This window comes from Lepidochelys kempii, chromosome 6 (genome assembly GCF_965140265.1).
Source record: "Lepidochelys kempii isolate rLepKem1 chromosome 6, rLepKem1.hap2, whole genome shotgun sequence".
Lineage (NCBI taxonomy): Eukaryota > Metazoa > Chordata > Testudines > Cheloniidae > Lepidochelys > Lepidochelys kempii.
This window is the reverse complement of record NC_133261.1, coordinates 91,323,091-91,337,986: the sequence shown is the minus strand read 5'-3', so window position 1 is coordinate 91,337,986 and position 14,896 is coordinate 91,323,091. Positions and strand designations below refer to the sequence as shown.

Below are 14,896 nucleotides of genomic sequence, written 5' to 3'. Positions count from 1 at the left end.
CTCCTTAGAGGGGAGGTGGAAAGGGGAGAAGAGGGGCAGAAAGCAAAATGCACTGTAGAATACATGGGACACTCAAGTTCCCTGCCATACCAAAAATATTAAACTGGTAATCGTCACCTAGCACAGAAAGAACAACCAATGAGAAAAAAGGATCAATGTATGTATATTTGATGGTTTAATGTGAATTTTCATATTATAACTGGACATTATAGTGAGAGGCAAATTAGAAATACCTAAAGATTACATCCTGTATCTGCACTATGGTGACCGATTATCTCCATACTTTGTTTTATTAACTAACATACCTGGCATGTAGCTTAAGCAATACTTAGGTTATCTATCTTATATATATCTTAACATTGAGCTAAAGTTTTTAGCTGAAAATTTCCTTTTGGAGGACCGGCGGGGAAGGAAGAAAGAAGCAGAAGATACTTTAGTAGCTTAAGCTGATTTCAGTTATAAAGTTATATGTGGATCAAACTGTCAGAAAGAGACTTCAGATGAATTATTTTCAGTGCGTAAAGGGGTATGTGTCTAAGTCTTTATGTATGGAAGAGAATACAGTGTATAAATGTTGATGCAATTATAAACTCTTCAGGGCATGGATGATGTCCTCCTGTGTGCTTGCAGAATGGTAGAGTGATTCCAGTTGGGGCCGTTGGGTGCTACCACTATACAAATAATAAATAAAAAGAATAAATGTGAATAAAACCTCATGCTGAAAAGGCTTCTTGGATTTCTGTGCTGTTTGGTAATTCCACACAGATGTTAAAAGTGCCTATATTTTCCTGTAAAAGCGGCAGAGAGTCCTGTGGCACCTTATAGACTAACAGACGTATTGGAGCATGAGCTTTCATGGGTGAATACCCACTTCGTCGGATGCATGTAGTGGAAATTTCCAGAGGTAGGTATAAATATACAAGCAAGAATCAGGCTAGGGATAACGAGGTTAGTTCAATCAGGGAGGATGAGGCCCTCTTCTAGCAGTTGAGGTGTGAACACCAAGGGAGGAGAAACTGCTTTCATAGTTGGCTAGCCATTCACAGTCTTTGTTTAATCCTGAGCTGATGGTGTCAAATTTGCAAATGAACTGAAGCTCAGCAGTTTCTCTTTGAAGTCTGGTCCTGAAGTTTTTATGCTGCAGGATGGCTACCTTTTAAATCTGCTATTGTGTGCCCAGGGAGGTTGAAGTGTTCTCCTACAGATTTTTGTATATTGCCATTCCTAATATCTGATTTGTGTCCATTTATCCTTTTATGTAGGGACTGTCCAGTTTGGCATATACATGTACATAGCAGAGGGGCATTGCTGGCACATGATGGTGTATATTACATTGGTGGACGTGCAGGTGAATGAACCAGTGATGGTGTGGCTGATCTGGTTAGGTCCTGTGATGGGGTCGCTGGTGTAGATATGTGGGCAGAGTTGGCATCGAGGTTTGTTGCATAGATTGGTTCATGAGTTAGAGTTACTATGGTGTGGCGTGTAGTTGCTGGTGAGAATATGCTTCAGGTTGGCGGGTTGTCTGTGGGCGAGGACTGGCCTGCCTCCCAAGGCCTGTGAAAGTGAGGGATCGTTGTCCAGGATGGGTTGTAGATCACTGACGATGAGTTGGAGAGGTTTTAGCTGAGGATGGTATGTGATGGCCAGTGGAGTTCTGTTGGTTTCTTTCTTGGGCTGGTCTTGCAGCAGGAGGCTTCTGGGTACACATCTGGCTTTGCTGATCCGTTTCCTTATTTCCTCGTGTGGGTATTGTAGTTTTGAGAATGCTAGGTGAAGATCTTGTAGGTGTTTGGTCTCTGTCTGAGGGGTTGGAGCAACTTCTCCTCCCTTGGTGTTCACACTGTTAAGGAAAAGTTAGTACATGTGACTCCATTTTGGTTTGGAGCCCAACACCTCAACTGCTAGAAGAGGGCCTCATCCTCCCTGATTGAACTAATCTCGTCATCCCTAGCCTGATTCTTGCTTGCATATTTATACCTGCCTCTGGAAATTTCCACTACATGCATCCGACGATGTGGCTATTCACTCTTTGCCGCTTTTACAGATCCAGACTAACACAGCTACCCCTCTAATATATTTTCCTGCTGGGTTTACAATTTCTACTTGGATTCCTGTGAATGCTAGATATACTTTAGCCAAACATAAGTTGTGGTGCTCAATACAGGGATAACTGGGTGAAATGTAATGGCCTGTGTTATACAGGTGGTCAGACTAGATGATGTAATAGTCCTTTGTGGACTTAACCTCTATGACCCTATGAAATGCTGGACCTAATCCTTTTTGTTGGAGGGTCTTAGCTTTTCCCTCATTTTTAAGTGGACACTCCTTTCTTCAGGTACAAAGCAATCCTCCTAGTGGATTCAGTACCTGCAGTAGTTTCTGTACTGAAGTGAAAGGCATGGAGCTTTAACCTGCACCAGACTCAAATCTTGGTAGATAGTGAGGACTCAACATTTCAAATTCGATTTTGGCTGAGGATGTTTGTGGCAGCTTATGGGGAGGAAGACCAATCATCTTGCAGTTGATTGTCTTTTGCACAAAATAGTCTGTGTGTGAGTCTTCATACACAAGTATTTTTATTGCATAAGGATAGAGGTTTGTCTGTATAATGTATGTGATTAAAGATGTCATTACATAACTTACACATTAAGCCATTCTGATCATCATGCAGCCTGCCTGGTTTCCCACCTTTACTATCTGAAATAACGTCTGAGGTCTTTGCTCTTTACATCAGCTCTGCTGAGAGCAGCGCTGCTAAGCTAACCACAGACAGATACAGAACAAAAATGCTCCGCATAGACTAGGAATGCATAGACTGGGAGAACCAGAGTTATGGGTCACAGGAGAAGAGTGGCAATGAGGAGCAGGGGGCTTACTCAGTGCATGCAGTTTTATGTCCAATGTTTGCCAGAGTCCATTTGATTAACAGCTTTCTCTGTGTAGCTAAGGATAAAAGATACCCGTATATTTAGTACATAGAGGTGAAATATAAGAATTAATGTTGTAACATAGGCCTGAGGCCTGTAAAACAACCGCTTAGCTAAACTAACTATGACCTAAGACCTAAATATTTGACACAAGCCTCTAACTAGTAAGTGACCCTAAATCACAAGTTGTCACAACATAGCAATGACCCTATATCACAAGATGTCACAAACGTGAACGACTCACACAGAAAACTTAAAACTCAGGAGGAGCCTTATGGACATGTTAGAGTGTTTCCCATCAAACCCTTCCCACAGCTACACTTTTAAACAATGGAGTGCCACCATGTCGAAAATTTTATGTTGGCCTTCGTGAGGAGAAACTGGTTTGTTTATGACAGTAATGCCCAGAGGCGCCAGGTAGGATTGGAGTGCCATTTTGCTTGTAATTGCACAAACATATCTGTCCTTGCTCTGAATCACTTCCTGTCTAAATTGGAACAAGATGTAGTGGGAGGGTGTGGAACAAACCACATGGTGAGGGGAAGATAAAGTTGCCAATGATAGGAACACAGGTTGCATAACTTACTTAAGTTTACAATTTGGAGTGTGTATGTAGATAGATATAGATATCAAGGATCATTAAAGGCCTGTTGGTGATTCTTTAGTTTCACTTGTTCACTTCTCTCTTTTTTAAATTGTACTGACTAAGGATGCTAATAAACTTGTTTTTAATATTTTCTTATTAAAAGTAGCCTATTTTTGTTTTTATAGATAGATAGAAATATATAGGCACCAACTCTGGGGCTGGAGCTACAGGAGCCTAATTTCCAATGTGCCGGGGGTGCTCACTGCTCTGCCACAGGCCCTGCCCCCACTCCACCCCTTCCTGCCCTCTCCCCTGAGCCTGCTAAGCCCAGTCCTCCCTCTCCGAGCCTCCTGTACACCACAAAACAGCTGTTTGGGAGGGAGGGAGGGAGTGGGAGAAGCTGATCGGCTGCTGGTGGACAGGAAGCACTGGGAGCGGGTGGGGGAGCTGATGGGGGGGGATACTTACGTATTACTGTAGCTCTTTGGCAATGTACGTTGGTAAATTCTGGCTCCTTCTCAGGCTCAGGTTGGCCACCCCTGATCTATCACATAGTCCAGCTTACCCAGGTGGTAAGATAAACTGGAATGCCCAAGGAGACTGGCTGTGACTCCATGATAAAACTGCTATAGTGCTTTTGGAGTTCACATTTTTTAGTGGATTGGTGAAACAAACAAACAACCAACCAGTCTGGGGTTTCTGCCCTGCCTTTTGACAGTCTTCCCTGAGATTGGCACTCATGTTCATGAGCCACTCCAGCCAGTGTGAAACATTAACTGGGCCAAAGAGTTAGAATGACTCCATAGCCTAATGGTTATGGCATTCACCTGACGGGGGAAGATCCCTGTTCAAATCCTTTCTCCTGTGCGGGGAGACAGTTGAATGAGGGGCCTCCCACATTCAGAATGAATACCTTCTCCACTTGACTAAATGTTATAAGGGAGGGGGTCTCCCTCCCCACTTGTATGTGAACTTGCCTGAAGGGTCCAGTCCAGTAAATGGCCTCCCAGTACACCTATTATATCAGGCCTCAGAACACAACTTAGGCAGCCAAACACCTATCTTCCCCTGGTTCATGGATCAGAGAGCACTTCCCTACATCCTGTACTTAAGCACCTGTCTCTGAGAGAGGGTCAGGGCTTAACATACTCTCCTCTTGTCAGTATCTCCCATTGGCTAGCTTAGGCAGCTCCCTGCCTACTGTGGTGGCTTTGTGGATCACATTCTAAGGCACGTATCTCCCCATTCATTGTACAGAAACCTAGGTGCCTAATTCAGGCTTCGTGGATCACAGTAGCGTGCCTGTGATTTTCTAGGCACCTGAAAGTTAGGCACCATGATGCTCATCCATTGACATAGCCCTCTCAATGTAACATCCTAGTGAAGATAAAGCACTGTAGTTTTTGCCTTGATGTAACTAATGGCGATCAAGCCCAAGCAGGGAGAGGGGCATGGGGTTAACGTACACTAGCTATATCAAGGTATAACTCAACTTGCCTTCACTAGGCTTTTACATCACAACAGCTATTCTCAATACAAAACCACACCTTTTTGTAGTGAAGACATAGCCTCTGAGGACTGCATAGTAGCTGGGGTTATCTGACTCTAGAGAATATTAAAGAGACAAGGTGGGTGAAGTAATATCTTTTATTGGACCAACTTCTGTCGGTGAGAGAGACAAGCTCTTGAGTCACACAGAGGGTATGTCCACAATACAACTGCTAAAGCAGCACAGCTATGGTGCTGCAGCTGTGTTGCGTAGTGTAGACACTTCCTACATTGACAGAAGGGGTTTTTCTGTCAAAGTAATTAATCCACCTCTCTGAGAGGCAGTAGCTAGGTTGACAGAAGAATTCTCACATTGACCTATCCACATCTACTGGAGAAAATGGGTTAACTTAACTACAACAGACAGGGCACAACACTTTTCACAGAACTCAGTGACATAGCTTGTTTGTTCTAATTTTTAAGTGTAGACCAGACCTAAGGCTTGCACAGCTATTTGCTTATCTTTTGGTGCATCTCCTTTTACCAGCTGAGGTGGATAGATGTCTGTTACATTTTGTCATTTGAAACACTTAAGTGTTTTACAGGATTATGAAAGTTTGCATCCGAGTGAATTATTACATTGTGCAGAATGTTTTTAATTCAGTTTATAACAAATGAGCTGTGTGGGTCTCAAATGACAAATGAGTGATGTTTTGTCTTATGCTCTCTGTTGGCTCGTTCCATGACCTTTGAAACAGCTGATCCTGAGGTTTTGTTGCAACAATAAAATGGTTGTATTCATCTGTGTTGCAAGTGGTCAACATTGTCTGTCATCTTTCATCTTAAACTGTTCATTGGCTTACCCCTGTATTTTCAATGTTGCCCAAACAGTCTCTGTCATGGGACTGATGGTAGTTGGGTAGCATTCCCAATGCTCATGGCAGCTAGGGTCAAACACACAGCTGATGCCCGCGAGAGCTGTTGTTTTCTTGAGGCCTTATTTGATTTGTATTATTTCATTTTCTGATCCTAGTGATTTAGATGTTGAATAACTTCCTCCTGGGAATTGTTACACAGAAAGAGATGCTACTGAACAGTTCTCACAAAATGTATTCTCTTCTTTCTATAGTTCATCACCTTGAGGTATCTTTGCCCTTGAGCTGTTGAATCATGTACAAATTAACCTGTGTGATTCTGTATAAAAAGCATCACGGGGTTCCATGTTGCATTACAGCTTTATAGAGAGGAACTAATCTCTCCCTGCTTTGGGATGTGGTGCCTCAATAGGTGCAGTACAAAACCTTTGCAGCCATATCACATTGCAACTCCTGTCTACTTTTCTGTAAACCCTCACCACCTTGGTCTCTTTCACCCATTCATGCTTCTCAGGTTTCTTCTTCCCATTCAGTGTCTTGTTTTAGGATAATTTTCCTCCAGGTGTATCATATTAGCTACATTTTCCCAGTTGAATTTCATTCTGTTTCTATATTTCTAGATACTTTTTATTTCTCTGCCATTGGTACTGTCTGCAGATCTCTCAATTTAGTAACATTTACAAACTTCATTAACATGGTGTCTTGTCCCTTTTGAAGATCATCAGTGATATGGATCCATCCATATGAGTCTTCCTATCCAAGTCAATTTGAATTAATATTTCAATTAAGATTTCGTGGAACATAGCATGGAATACTAATGTAAATAATTTGTTATTTGCTATTTTTTTTTAAAGCTAACAGATCTGTCTGACAAGACTTATTCTGTATTCACTGCCAATGCTTCCTATTAATCATAGTTCCATTCTCTCCAGAGGCCAGACTCTGCCATTCTTACTTGCATTGAGTAATATCTTACTATGAAAGTGGTCCCACTGATTTGAGTAGGACTACTTGTGGAGTAGGGCAATGCTCAATGTAAGGGTGGTAGATGTTTTGTGATTTTCTTCTCTATTTGTTCATCATTTTATGGACAGAAGTTAAATTTGACATGGATATTGGATCAAGTGGCACTAAATAGTGTAACACATTGTTTATTATTAAATCATGTTTGATCTGTTTAAATGACATTAAGCCCATCACAAATCACCTAATCAGAAATAATGTTATGCCCCCTCCTCTCAGATACAGACCATGCCTTGATCCTCCCTTCTTCCATTCTATGCTTGATTAAGGCAACCAGTTTTAATTTTCACTAACCAGAAAAGTGACACAGAAGCTCTAGATCAGGGGTTGGCAACCTTTCGGAAGTGGTGTGCCCAGTCTTCATTTATTCACTCTAATTTAAGGTTTTGCGTGCCAGTAATACATTTTAACATTTCTAGAAGGTCTTTTTCTATAAGTCTATAATATATAACTAAAGTATTGTTGTATGTAAAATAAATAAGGTTTTTAAAATGTTTAAGAAGCTTCATTTAAAATTAAATTAAAATGCAGAGCCCCCTGGACCAGCGGCCAGGACCTGGGCAGTGTGAGTGCCACTGAAAATCAGCTTGCACGCCACCTTTGACACGCATGCCATAGGTTGCCTACCCTGCTCTAGCTTACCCAGAATGCAGCCATGTATTTCTGATTGGAGTGGTCTGGCAGAAGCATATTGAACTGGGTTGTGCTTCTGCATTGGCTCCCTCTTCTGGTGGCTATTTGCAAAGCTCTGAATACCTTTGATCCAAGTTACCTTTAAAGGCTGCCTCTTCATCTGGGCTTCACTGCAGCCTGTCTGATCACTGGCCCTCTCTCCAGCAAGAGCTTGAAGCTGGTTGTTTCTGGCATTAGGGCCACTACTGACATTCAGGCCTGGTGGAGGCTTATTTAACCACGTGGCAGGAGATTTGTGGAGAAGCAGATGCCTGGCCAGGCAGTGGTGCTGTGGGGAGGCCTGGCCAGGATCCCTCGGAAGAAGTCACCTACTCAGTGAGATGGGCGAACAGAGCCAATGAGAACCCCTGGGGCCTAGGAACAAGCAATGATGGGAGAAGGAACAGCCCCAACTAGCGGGGCTAATGGAGCCAGACTATAGCACCCCTCCGACCCCAAACTACTCAAGGGCTCCCCTCCCCCACCGCAGCTGTCTTCACTTCCCAATCACAGAGCCCCCCAGTGCTCCCCCAGCCCAGCCCCACAGAGCCCCCCCCTCCGAGCGCTCCCCCACAACTCCTCCCTCACAGAGCCCCCCCCTCCGAGCGCTCCCCCACAACTCCTCCCTCACAGAGCCCCCCCCCTCCGAGCGCTCCCCCACAACTCCTCCCTCACAGAGCCCCCCCCTCCGAGCGCTCCCCCACAACTCCTCCCTCACAGAGCCCCCCCCTCCGAGCGCTCCCCCACAACTCCTCCCTCACAGAGCCCCCCCCTCCGAGCGCTCCCCCACAACTCCTCCCTCACAGAGCCCCCCCCTCCGAGCGCTCCCCCACAACTCCTCCCTCACAGAGCCCCCCCCCTCCGAGCGCTCCCCCACAACTCCTCCCTCACAGAGCCCCCCCCCTCCGAGCGCTCCCCCACAACTCCTCCCTCACAGAGCCCCCCCCTCTGAGCGCTCCCTCACAGAGCCCCCCCCTCTGAGGGCTCCCCCACAACTCCTCCCTCACAGAGCCCCCCCCCTCTGAGGGCTCCCCCACAACTCCTCCCTCACAGAGCCCCCCCCTCCGAGCGCTCCCCCACAACTCCTCCCTCACAGAGCCCCCCCTCCGAGCGCTCCCCCACAACTCCTCCCTCACAGAGCCACCCCCTCCGAGCGCTCCCCCACAACTCCTCCCCCCTCACAGAGCCCCCCCCTCCGAGCGCTCCCCCACAACTCCTCCCCCCTCACAGAGCCCCCCCCTCCGAGCGCTCCCCCACAACTCCTCCCCCCTCACAGAGCCCCCCCCTCCGAGCGCTCCCCCACAACTCCTCCCCCCTCACAGAGCCCCCCCCCTCTGAGCGCTCCCCCACAACTCCTCCCTCACAGAGCCCCCCCCCTCTGAGCGCTCCCCCACAACTCCTCCCTCACAGAGCCCCCCCCTCTGAGCGCTCCCTCACAGAGCCCCCCCCCTCTGAGCGCTCCCCCACAACTCCTCCCTCACAGAGCCCCCCCCCCCTCTGAGGGCTCCCCCACAACTCCTCCCCCCTCACAGAGCCCCCCCCTCCGAGCGCTCCCCCACAACTCCTCCCCCCTCACAGAGCCCCCCCCTCCGAGCGCTCCCCCACAACTCCTCCCCCCTCACAGAGCCCCCCCCTCCGAGGGCTCCCCCACAACTCCTCCCCCCTCACAGAGCCCCCCCCTCCGAGGGCTCCCCCACAACTCCTCCCCCCTCACAGAGCCCCCCCCCTCCGAGCGCTCCCCCACAACTCCTCCCCCCTCACAGAGCCCCCCCCTCCGAGCGCTCCCCCACAACTCCTCCCCCCTCACAGAGCCCCCCCCTCCGAGCGCTCCCCCACAACTCCTCCCCCCTCACAGAGCCCCCCCCTCCGAGCGCTCCCCCACAACTCCTCCCCCCTCACAGAGCCCCCCCCTCCGAGGGCTCCCCCACAACTCCTCCCCCCTCACAGAGCCCCCCCCCTCCGAGGGCTCCCCCACAACTCCTCCCCCCTCACAGAGCCCCCCCCCTCCGAGGGCTCCCCCACAACTCCTCCCCCCTCACAGAGCCCCCCCCCTCCGAGCGCTCCCCCACAACTCCTCCCCCCTCACAGAGCCCCCCCCTCCGAGCGCTCCCCCACAACTCCTCCCCCCTCACAGAGCCCCCCCCTCCGAGCGCTCCCCCACAACTCCTCCCCCCTCACAGAGCCCCCCCCTCCGAGCGCTCCCCCACAACTCCTCCCCCCTCACAGAGCCCCCCCCTCCGAGCGCTCCCCCACAACTCCTCCCCCCTCACAGAGCCCCCCCCTCCGAGCGCTCCCCCACAACTCCTCCCCCCTCACAGAGCCCCCCCCTCCGAGCGCTCCCCCACAACTCCTCCCCCCTCACAGAGCCCCCCCCTCCGAGCGCTCCCCCACAACTCCTCCCCCCTCACAGAGCCCCCCCCCTCCGAGCGCTCCCCCACAACTCCTCCCCCCTCACAGAGCCCCCCCCCTCTGAGGGCTCCCCCACAACTCCTCCCCCCTCACAGAGCCCCCCCCCTCTGAGGGCTCCCCCACAACTCCTCCCCCCTCACAGAGCCCCCCCCCTCTGAGCGCTCCCCCACAACTCCTCCCCCCTCACAGAGCCCCCCCCTCTGAGCGCTCCCCCACAACTCCTCCCCCCTCACAGAGCCCCCCCCTCTGAGCGCTCCCCCACAACTCCTCCCCCCTCACAGAGCCCCCCCTCTGAGCGCTCCCCCACAACTCCTCCCCCCTCACAGAGCCCCCCCCTCTGAGCGCTCCCCCACAACTCCTCCCCCCTCACAGAGCCCCCCCCGAGCGCTCCCCCACAACTCCTCCCCCCTCACAGAGCCCCCCCCTGAGCGCTCCCCCACAACTCCTCCCCCCTCACAGAGCCCCCCCCTGAGCGCTCCCCCACAACTCCTCCCTCCTCACAGAGCCCCCCCCCTCTGAGCGCTCCCCCACAACTCCTCCCTCCTCACAGAGCCCCCCCCCTCTGAGCGCTCCCCAACTCCTCCCTCCTCACAGAGCCCCCCCCTCTGAGCGCTCCCCCACAACTCCTCCCTCCTCACAGAGCCCCCCCCCTCTGAGCGCTCCCCCACAACTCCTCCCTCCTCACAGAGCCCCCCCCTCTGAGCGCTCCCCCACAACTCCTCCCTCCTCACAGAGCCCCCCCCTCTGAGCGCTCCCCCACAACTCCTCCCTCCTCACAGAGCCCCCCCCTCTGAGCGCTCCCCCACAACTCCTCCCTCCTCACAGAGCCCCCCCCTCTGAGCGCTCCCCCACAACTCCTCCCTCCTCACAGAGCCCCCCCCTCTGAGCGCTCCCCAACTCCTCCCTCCTCACAGAGCCCCCCCTCTGAGCGCTCCCCCACAACTCCTCCCTCACAGAGCCCCCCCCTCTGAGCGCTCCCCCACAACTCCTCCCTCACAGAGCCCCCCCCTCTGAGCGCTCCCCCACAACTCCTCCCTCACAGAGCCCCCCCCTCTGAGCGCTCCCCCACAACTCCTCCCTCACAGAGCCCCCCCCTCTGAGGGCTCCCCCACAACTCCTCCCTCACAGAGCCCCCCCCTCTGAGGGCTCCCCCACAACTCCTCCCTCACAGAGCCCCCCCCTCTGAGCGCTCCCCCACAACTCCTCCCTCACAGAGCCCCCCCCTCTGAGCGCTCCCCCACAACTCCTCCCTCACAGAGCCCCCCCTCTGAGCGCTCCCCCACAACTCCTCCCCCACAACTCCTCCTCCCTCACAGAGCCCCCCCTCTGAGCGCTCCCCCACAACTCCTCCTCCCTCACAGAGCCCCCCCCTCTGAGCGCTCCCCCACAACTCCTCCTCCCTCACAGAGCCCCCCCCGAGCGCTCCCCCACAACTCCTCCTCCCTCACAGAGCCCCCCCTCTGAGCGCTCCCCCACAACACCTCCTCCCTCACAGAGCCCCCCCCTCTGAGCGCTCCCCCACAACACCTCCTCCCTCACAGAGCCCCCCCCGAGCGCTCCCCCACAACTCCTCCTCCCTCACAGAGCCCCCCCCTCTGAGCGCTCCCCCACAACTCCTCCTCCCTCACAGAGCCCCCCCCCTCTGAGCGCTCCCCCACAACTCCTCCTCCCTCACAGAGCCCCCCCCTCTGAGCGCTCCCCCACAACTCCTCCTCCCTCACAGAGCCCCCCCCTCTGAGCGCTCCCCCACAACTCCTCCTCCCTCACAGAGCCCCCCCCTCTGAGCGCTCCCCCACAACTCCTCCTCCCTCACAGAGCCCCCCCCTCTGAGCGCTCCCCCACAACTCCTCCTCCCTCACAGAGCCCCCCCCTCTGAGCGCTCCCCCACAACTCCTCCTCCCTCACAGAGCCCCCCCCTCTGAGCGCTCCCCCACAACTCCTCCTCCCTCACAGAGCCCCCCCCTCTGAGCGCTCCCCCACAACTCCTCCTCCCTCACAGAGCCCCCCCCTCTGAGCGCTCCCCCACAACTCCTCCTCCCTCACAGAGCCCCCCCTCTGAGCGCTCCCCCACAACTCCTCCTCCCTCACACAGCCCCCCCCTCTGAGCGCTCCCCCACAACTCCTCCTCCCTCACAGAGCCCCCCCCCTCTGAGCGCTCCCCCACAACTCCTCCCCCCTCACAGAGCCCCCCCCCTCTGAGCGCTCCCCCACAACTCCTCCCTCCTCACAGAGCCCCCCCCTCTGAGCGCTCCCCCACAACTCCTCCCTCCTCACAGAGCCCCCCCCTCTGAGCGCTCCCCCACAACTCCTCCCTCACAGAGCCCCCCCCTCTGAGCGCTCCCCCACAACTCCTCCCTCACAGAGCCCCCCCCTCTGAGCGCTCCCCCACAACTCCTCCCCCCTCACAGAGCCCCCCCCCTCTGAGCGCTCCCCCACAACTCCTCCCCCTCACAGAGCCCCCCCCCTCTGAGCGCTCCCCCACAACTCCTCCCTCACAGAGCCCCCCCTCTGAGCGCTCCCCCACAACTCCTCCCCCCTCACAGAGCCCCCCCTCTGAGCGCTCCCCCACAACTCCTCCCTCACAGAGCCCCCCCCTCTGAGCGCTCCCCCACAACTCCTCCCTCACAGAGCCCCCCCCCTCTGAGCGCTCCCCCACAACTCCTCCTCCCTCACAGAGCCCCCCCCTCTGAGCGCTCCCCCACAACTCCTCCTCCCTCACAGAGCCCCCCCCCTCTGAGCGCTCCCCCACACAGCCCCCTTCGGAGCCCTTCCCAGCCCCTCGTCCTTAGATCCCTGCCCGGGGCGGCCAGCTCCCCCTCGTGCGGGTGCCCGCCGGGTGGCGGGAGCGCGCAGGTCACGGCGGCGGCCGGAAGCGGTTCCGGGACTTGCGGGAGCCAACATGGAGCCTGCCGGGGCTGTGGGAGGCCGGTGAGGGAGGGGCCCGACGCAGAGCGGGCGCGGAGCCGAGCCGGGGACGCTCCAGGTCTCTCCTGCGAGCGCCCGGCCCTGCGGCGGGCAGAGCCGCCGGGACCATGTCCCTGGGCGAGTACGAGCGGCACTGCGACTCCATCAACTCCGACTTCGGCAGCGAGTCTTCGGGCCGGGGCGGGCCCCGCGCGGGCCCCAGCCTGGGCGCCGAGCAGGAGGAGCTGCACTACGCCCCCATCCGCATCCTGGGCCGCGGCGCCTTCGGGGAGGCCACTCTCTACCGCCGGACCGAGGTACCGGCTGCGCCCAGACCGGGCTCCCCGGCACCAGGATCCCAGGCCTGAGGGCGTAACCGGCCCGCGGCTGCGCCTGGGTTCTCCAGCTGTGCGGCCCGCGGGCAGCCGCCTTCTCCGCCCGCCAGGGCCGCGCTGCAGAGAAAGCGGCGCCCACGCCAGCCCATTGGGCTGTGGAGCCGAGGCGGGCATGGCTGGCTTGGCACAGGCTCCTACTGCGGGGGGGAGGTTCCGGCCTCTCCACCAGCCGTGGATGGAAATAGGGACCCTGCGCGCCCTGCATCCGCTGATAAAGCCCCGCTACTGCAAACCGTCTTGCCCAAGCCACGGCTTGCCTCCTAGACAGGGGACCAGCATGGGCCCCGGACACACCCCTTCTAAGCGCTTCTGCTGACTGGCATGGCAGTGAGCCTCGGCCAGTTCACTTCCAATCTCTGTAGGGCACTGGGAAGGCAGAGAAACTGTGGCCTGATGTATGCTGAAATAGCCATCGAGCTGAGCATTTTCAGCATCATGTGTGATATTACTGCCCAAAACGTCCAACACCTGCAGAAGTCTCCTATAGGCATTGAACAGGAGAAGCTGCAGGATAGGGCACTGTGGTACTGCAGAGAGAGGCCTTGGGAAAGAAGAGTAGTTCTTCAAAAATGGCCTCTGAGTTATCGCTCAGAGAGAGGAGCTAAATCACTGCAAAATTGTGCCATATGCCTCTGCAGGGGCCTGCATGCACATCAGCCATATCACCTGGTCAGTGGTATCATAGATCGAATTCTTATGGATGCGTACCATTGTAAGGTAGATATCTTCTGTCATAGATATCAGTACAATTTCTCTGCCATACCCAGGCTGGAAAGCTGATTGTATGGAACAGGAAGACTGAGGAATTGAGGTGCTGGCAGCATGCCCTATAATAACCTTCAATTTTCTTCCCAAAAATAGGAGGCTAGGACCCAAGTAGTGACTGTTAATGTCAAGCGATGGTTTTTTTTGAGCTGCAGTCTGGCTAGTGCTGCTTACAGGATTTTGGCCTCTCAGATTTTCAAAGTGAGGCATTAAGAATCCCTGCCACTAATGTACCTCAAACTTCTTTGCTGCTTTCACCAGTTATGACTGATATGAGGCTATCTTGCAGAGCTGACTGAAGCTCTCTTCACAATCTTCACGTTCACAATCTCAGTAAAAACAGAGGAAACTCAGCCACCAGAAACTCAGAAGCCAGAGCTCTCTCTTCTCCCCTTTCAATTAAATCCTCCAGATTCCATTTATTTTTTGTTGCTGGCAGAGAGAAACACTTGACTCCAGTTACCAAATTGTCTTTAGGATTTATTACCCCTTCTGGAAGAAGGGGACAACTAGGTATTATAGCCTGGATGGCTGGGGACAAACAATGATGTTTCACCAAGGCACTGACAGAATGACCCAATGAATGGGCAGTATAATTCTACAATTGGGTGGGTCTATAAGGGCAGACTGTTAAAATTTGCTGTAGCTCCTCAAGTCTGTTTGGATAAACTGGCTCTGGAGTAGCGAGGAGCTTCTGAGGACCAATGCTATTTCACCATAGCCTACATTAATGCTTGTTGGGAAAATAATGGATTATAGCAGAATTGTTGTTTTACTGGGGAATGCACAATGTGTTTGAGTTTGTGCAAGAAAAAACAACAAAAACCTCCCATTCCCCTATAACACTTT

The 14,896-nt window shown here is 53.6% G+C and overlaps 1 protein-coding gene across 4 annotated transcripts in view; it reads left to right on the top strand.

Annotated features, from left to right (window-relative positions):
• The first annotated feature begins 12,822 nt into the window (after positions 1-12,822).
• NEK9 (NIMA related kinase 9) overlaps positions 12,823-14,896 on the top strand; it is a 34,657-nt gene continuing 32,583 nt past the window's right edge. For 2 of the 4 annotated variants that reach the window (XM_073349208.1, XM_073349209.1), the window contains exon 1: positions 13,283-13,999. In XM_073349208.1, the coding sequence (XP_073205309.1) occupies positions 13,604-13,999 (396 nt within the window). In that variant the 5' untranslated portion in view covers positions 13,283-13,603. Of the gene's footprint in view, positions 13,205-13,282; positions 14,000-14,896 lie in introns of those variants that run through there. The other 2 variants (XM_073349210.1, XM_073349207.1) reach the window with 2 other exon arrangements.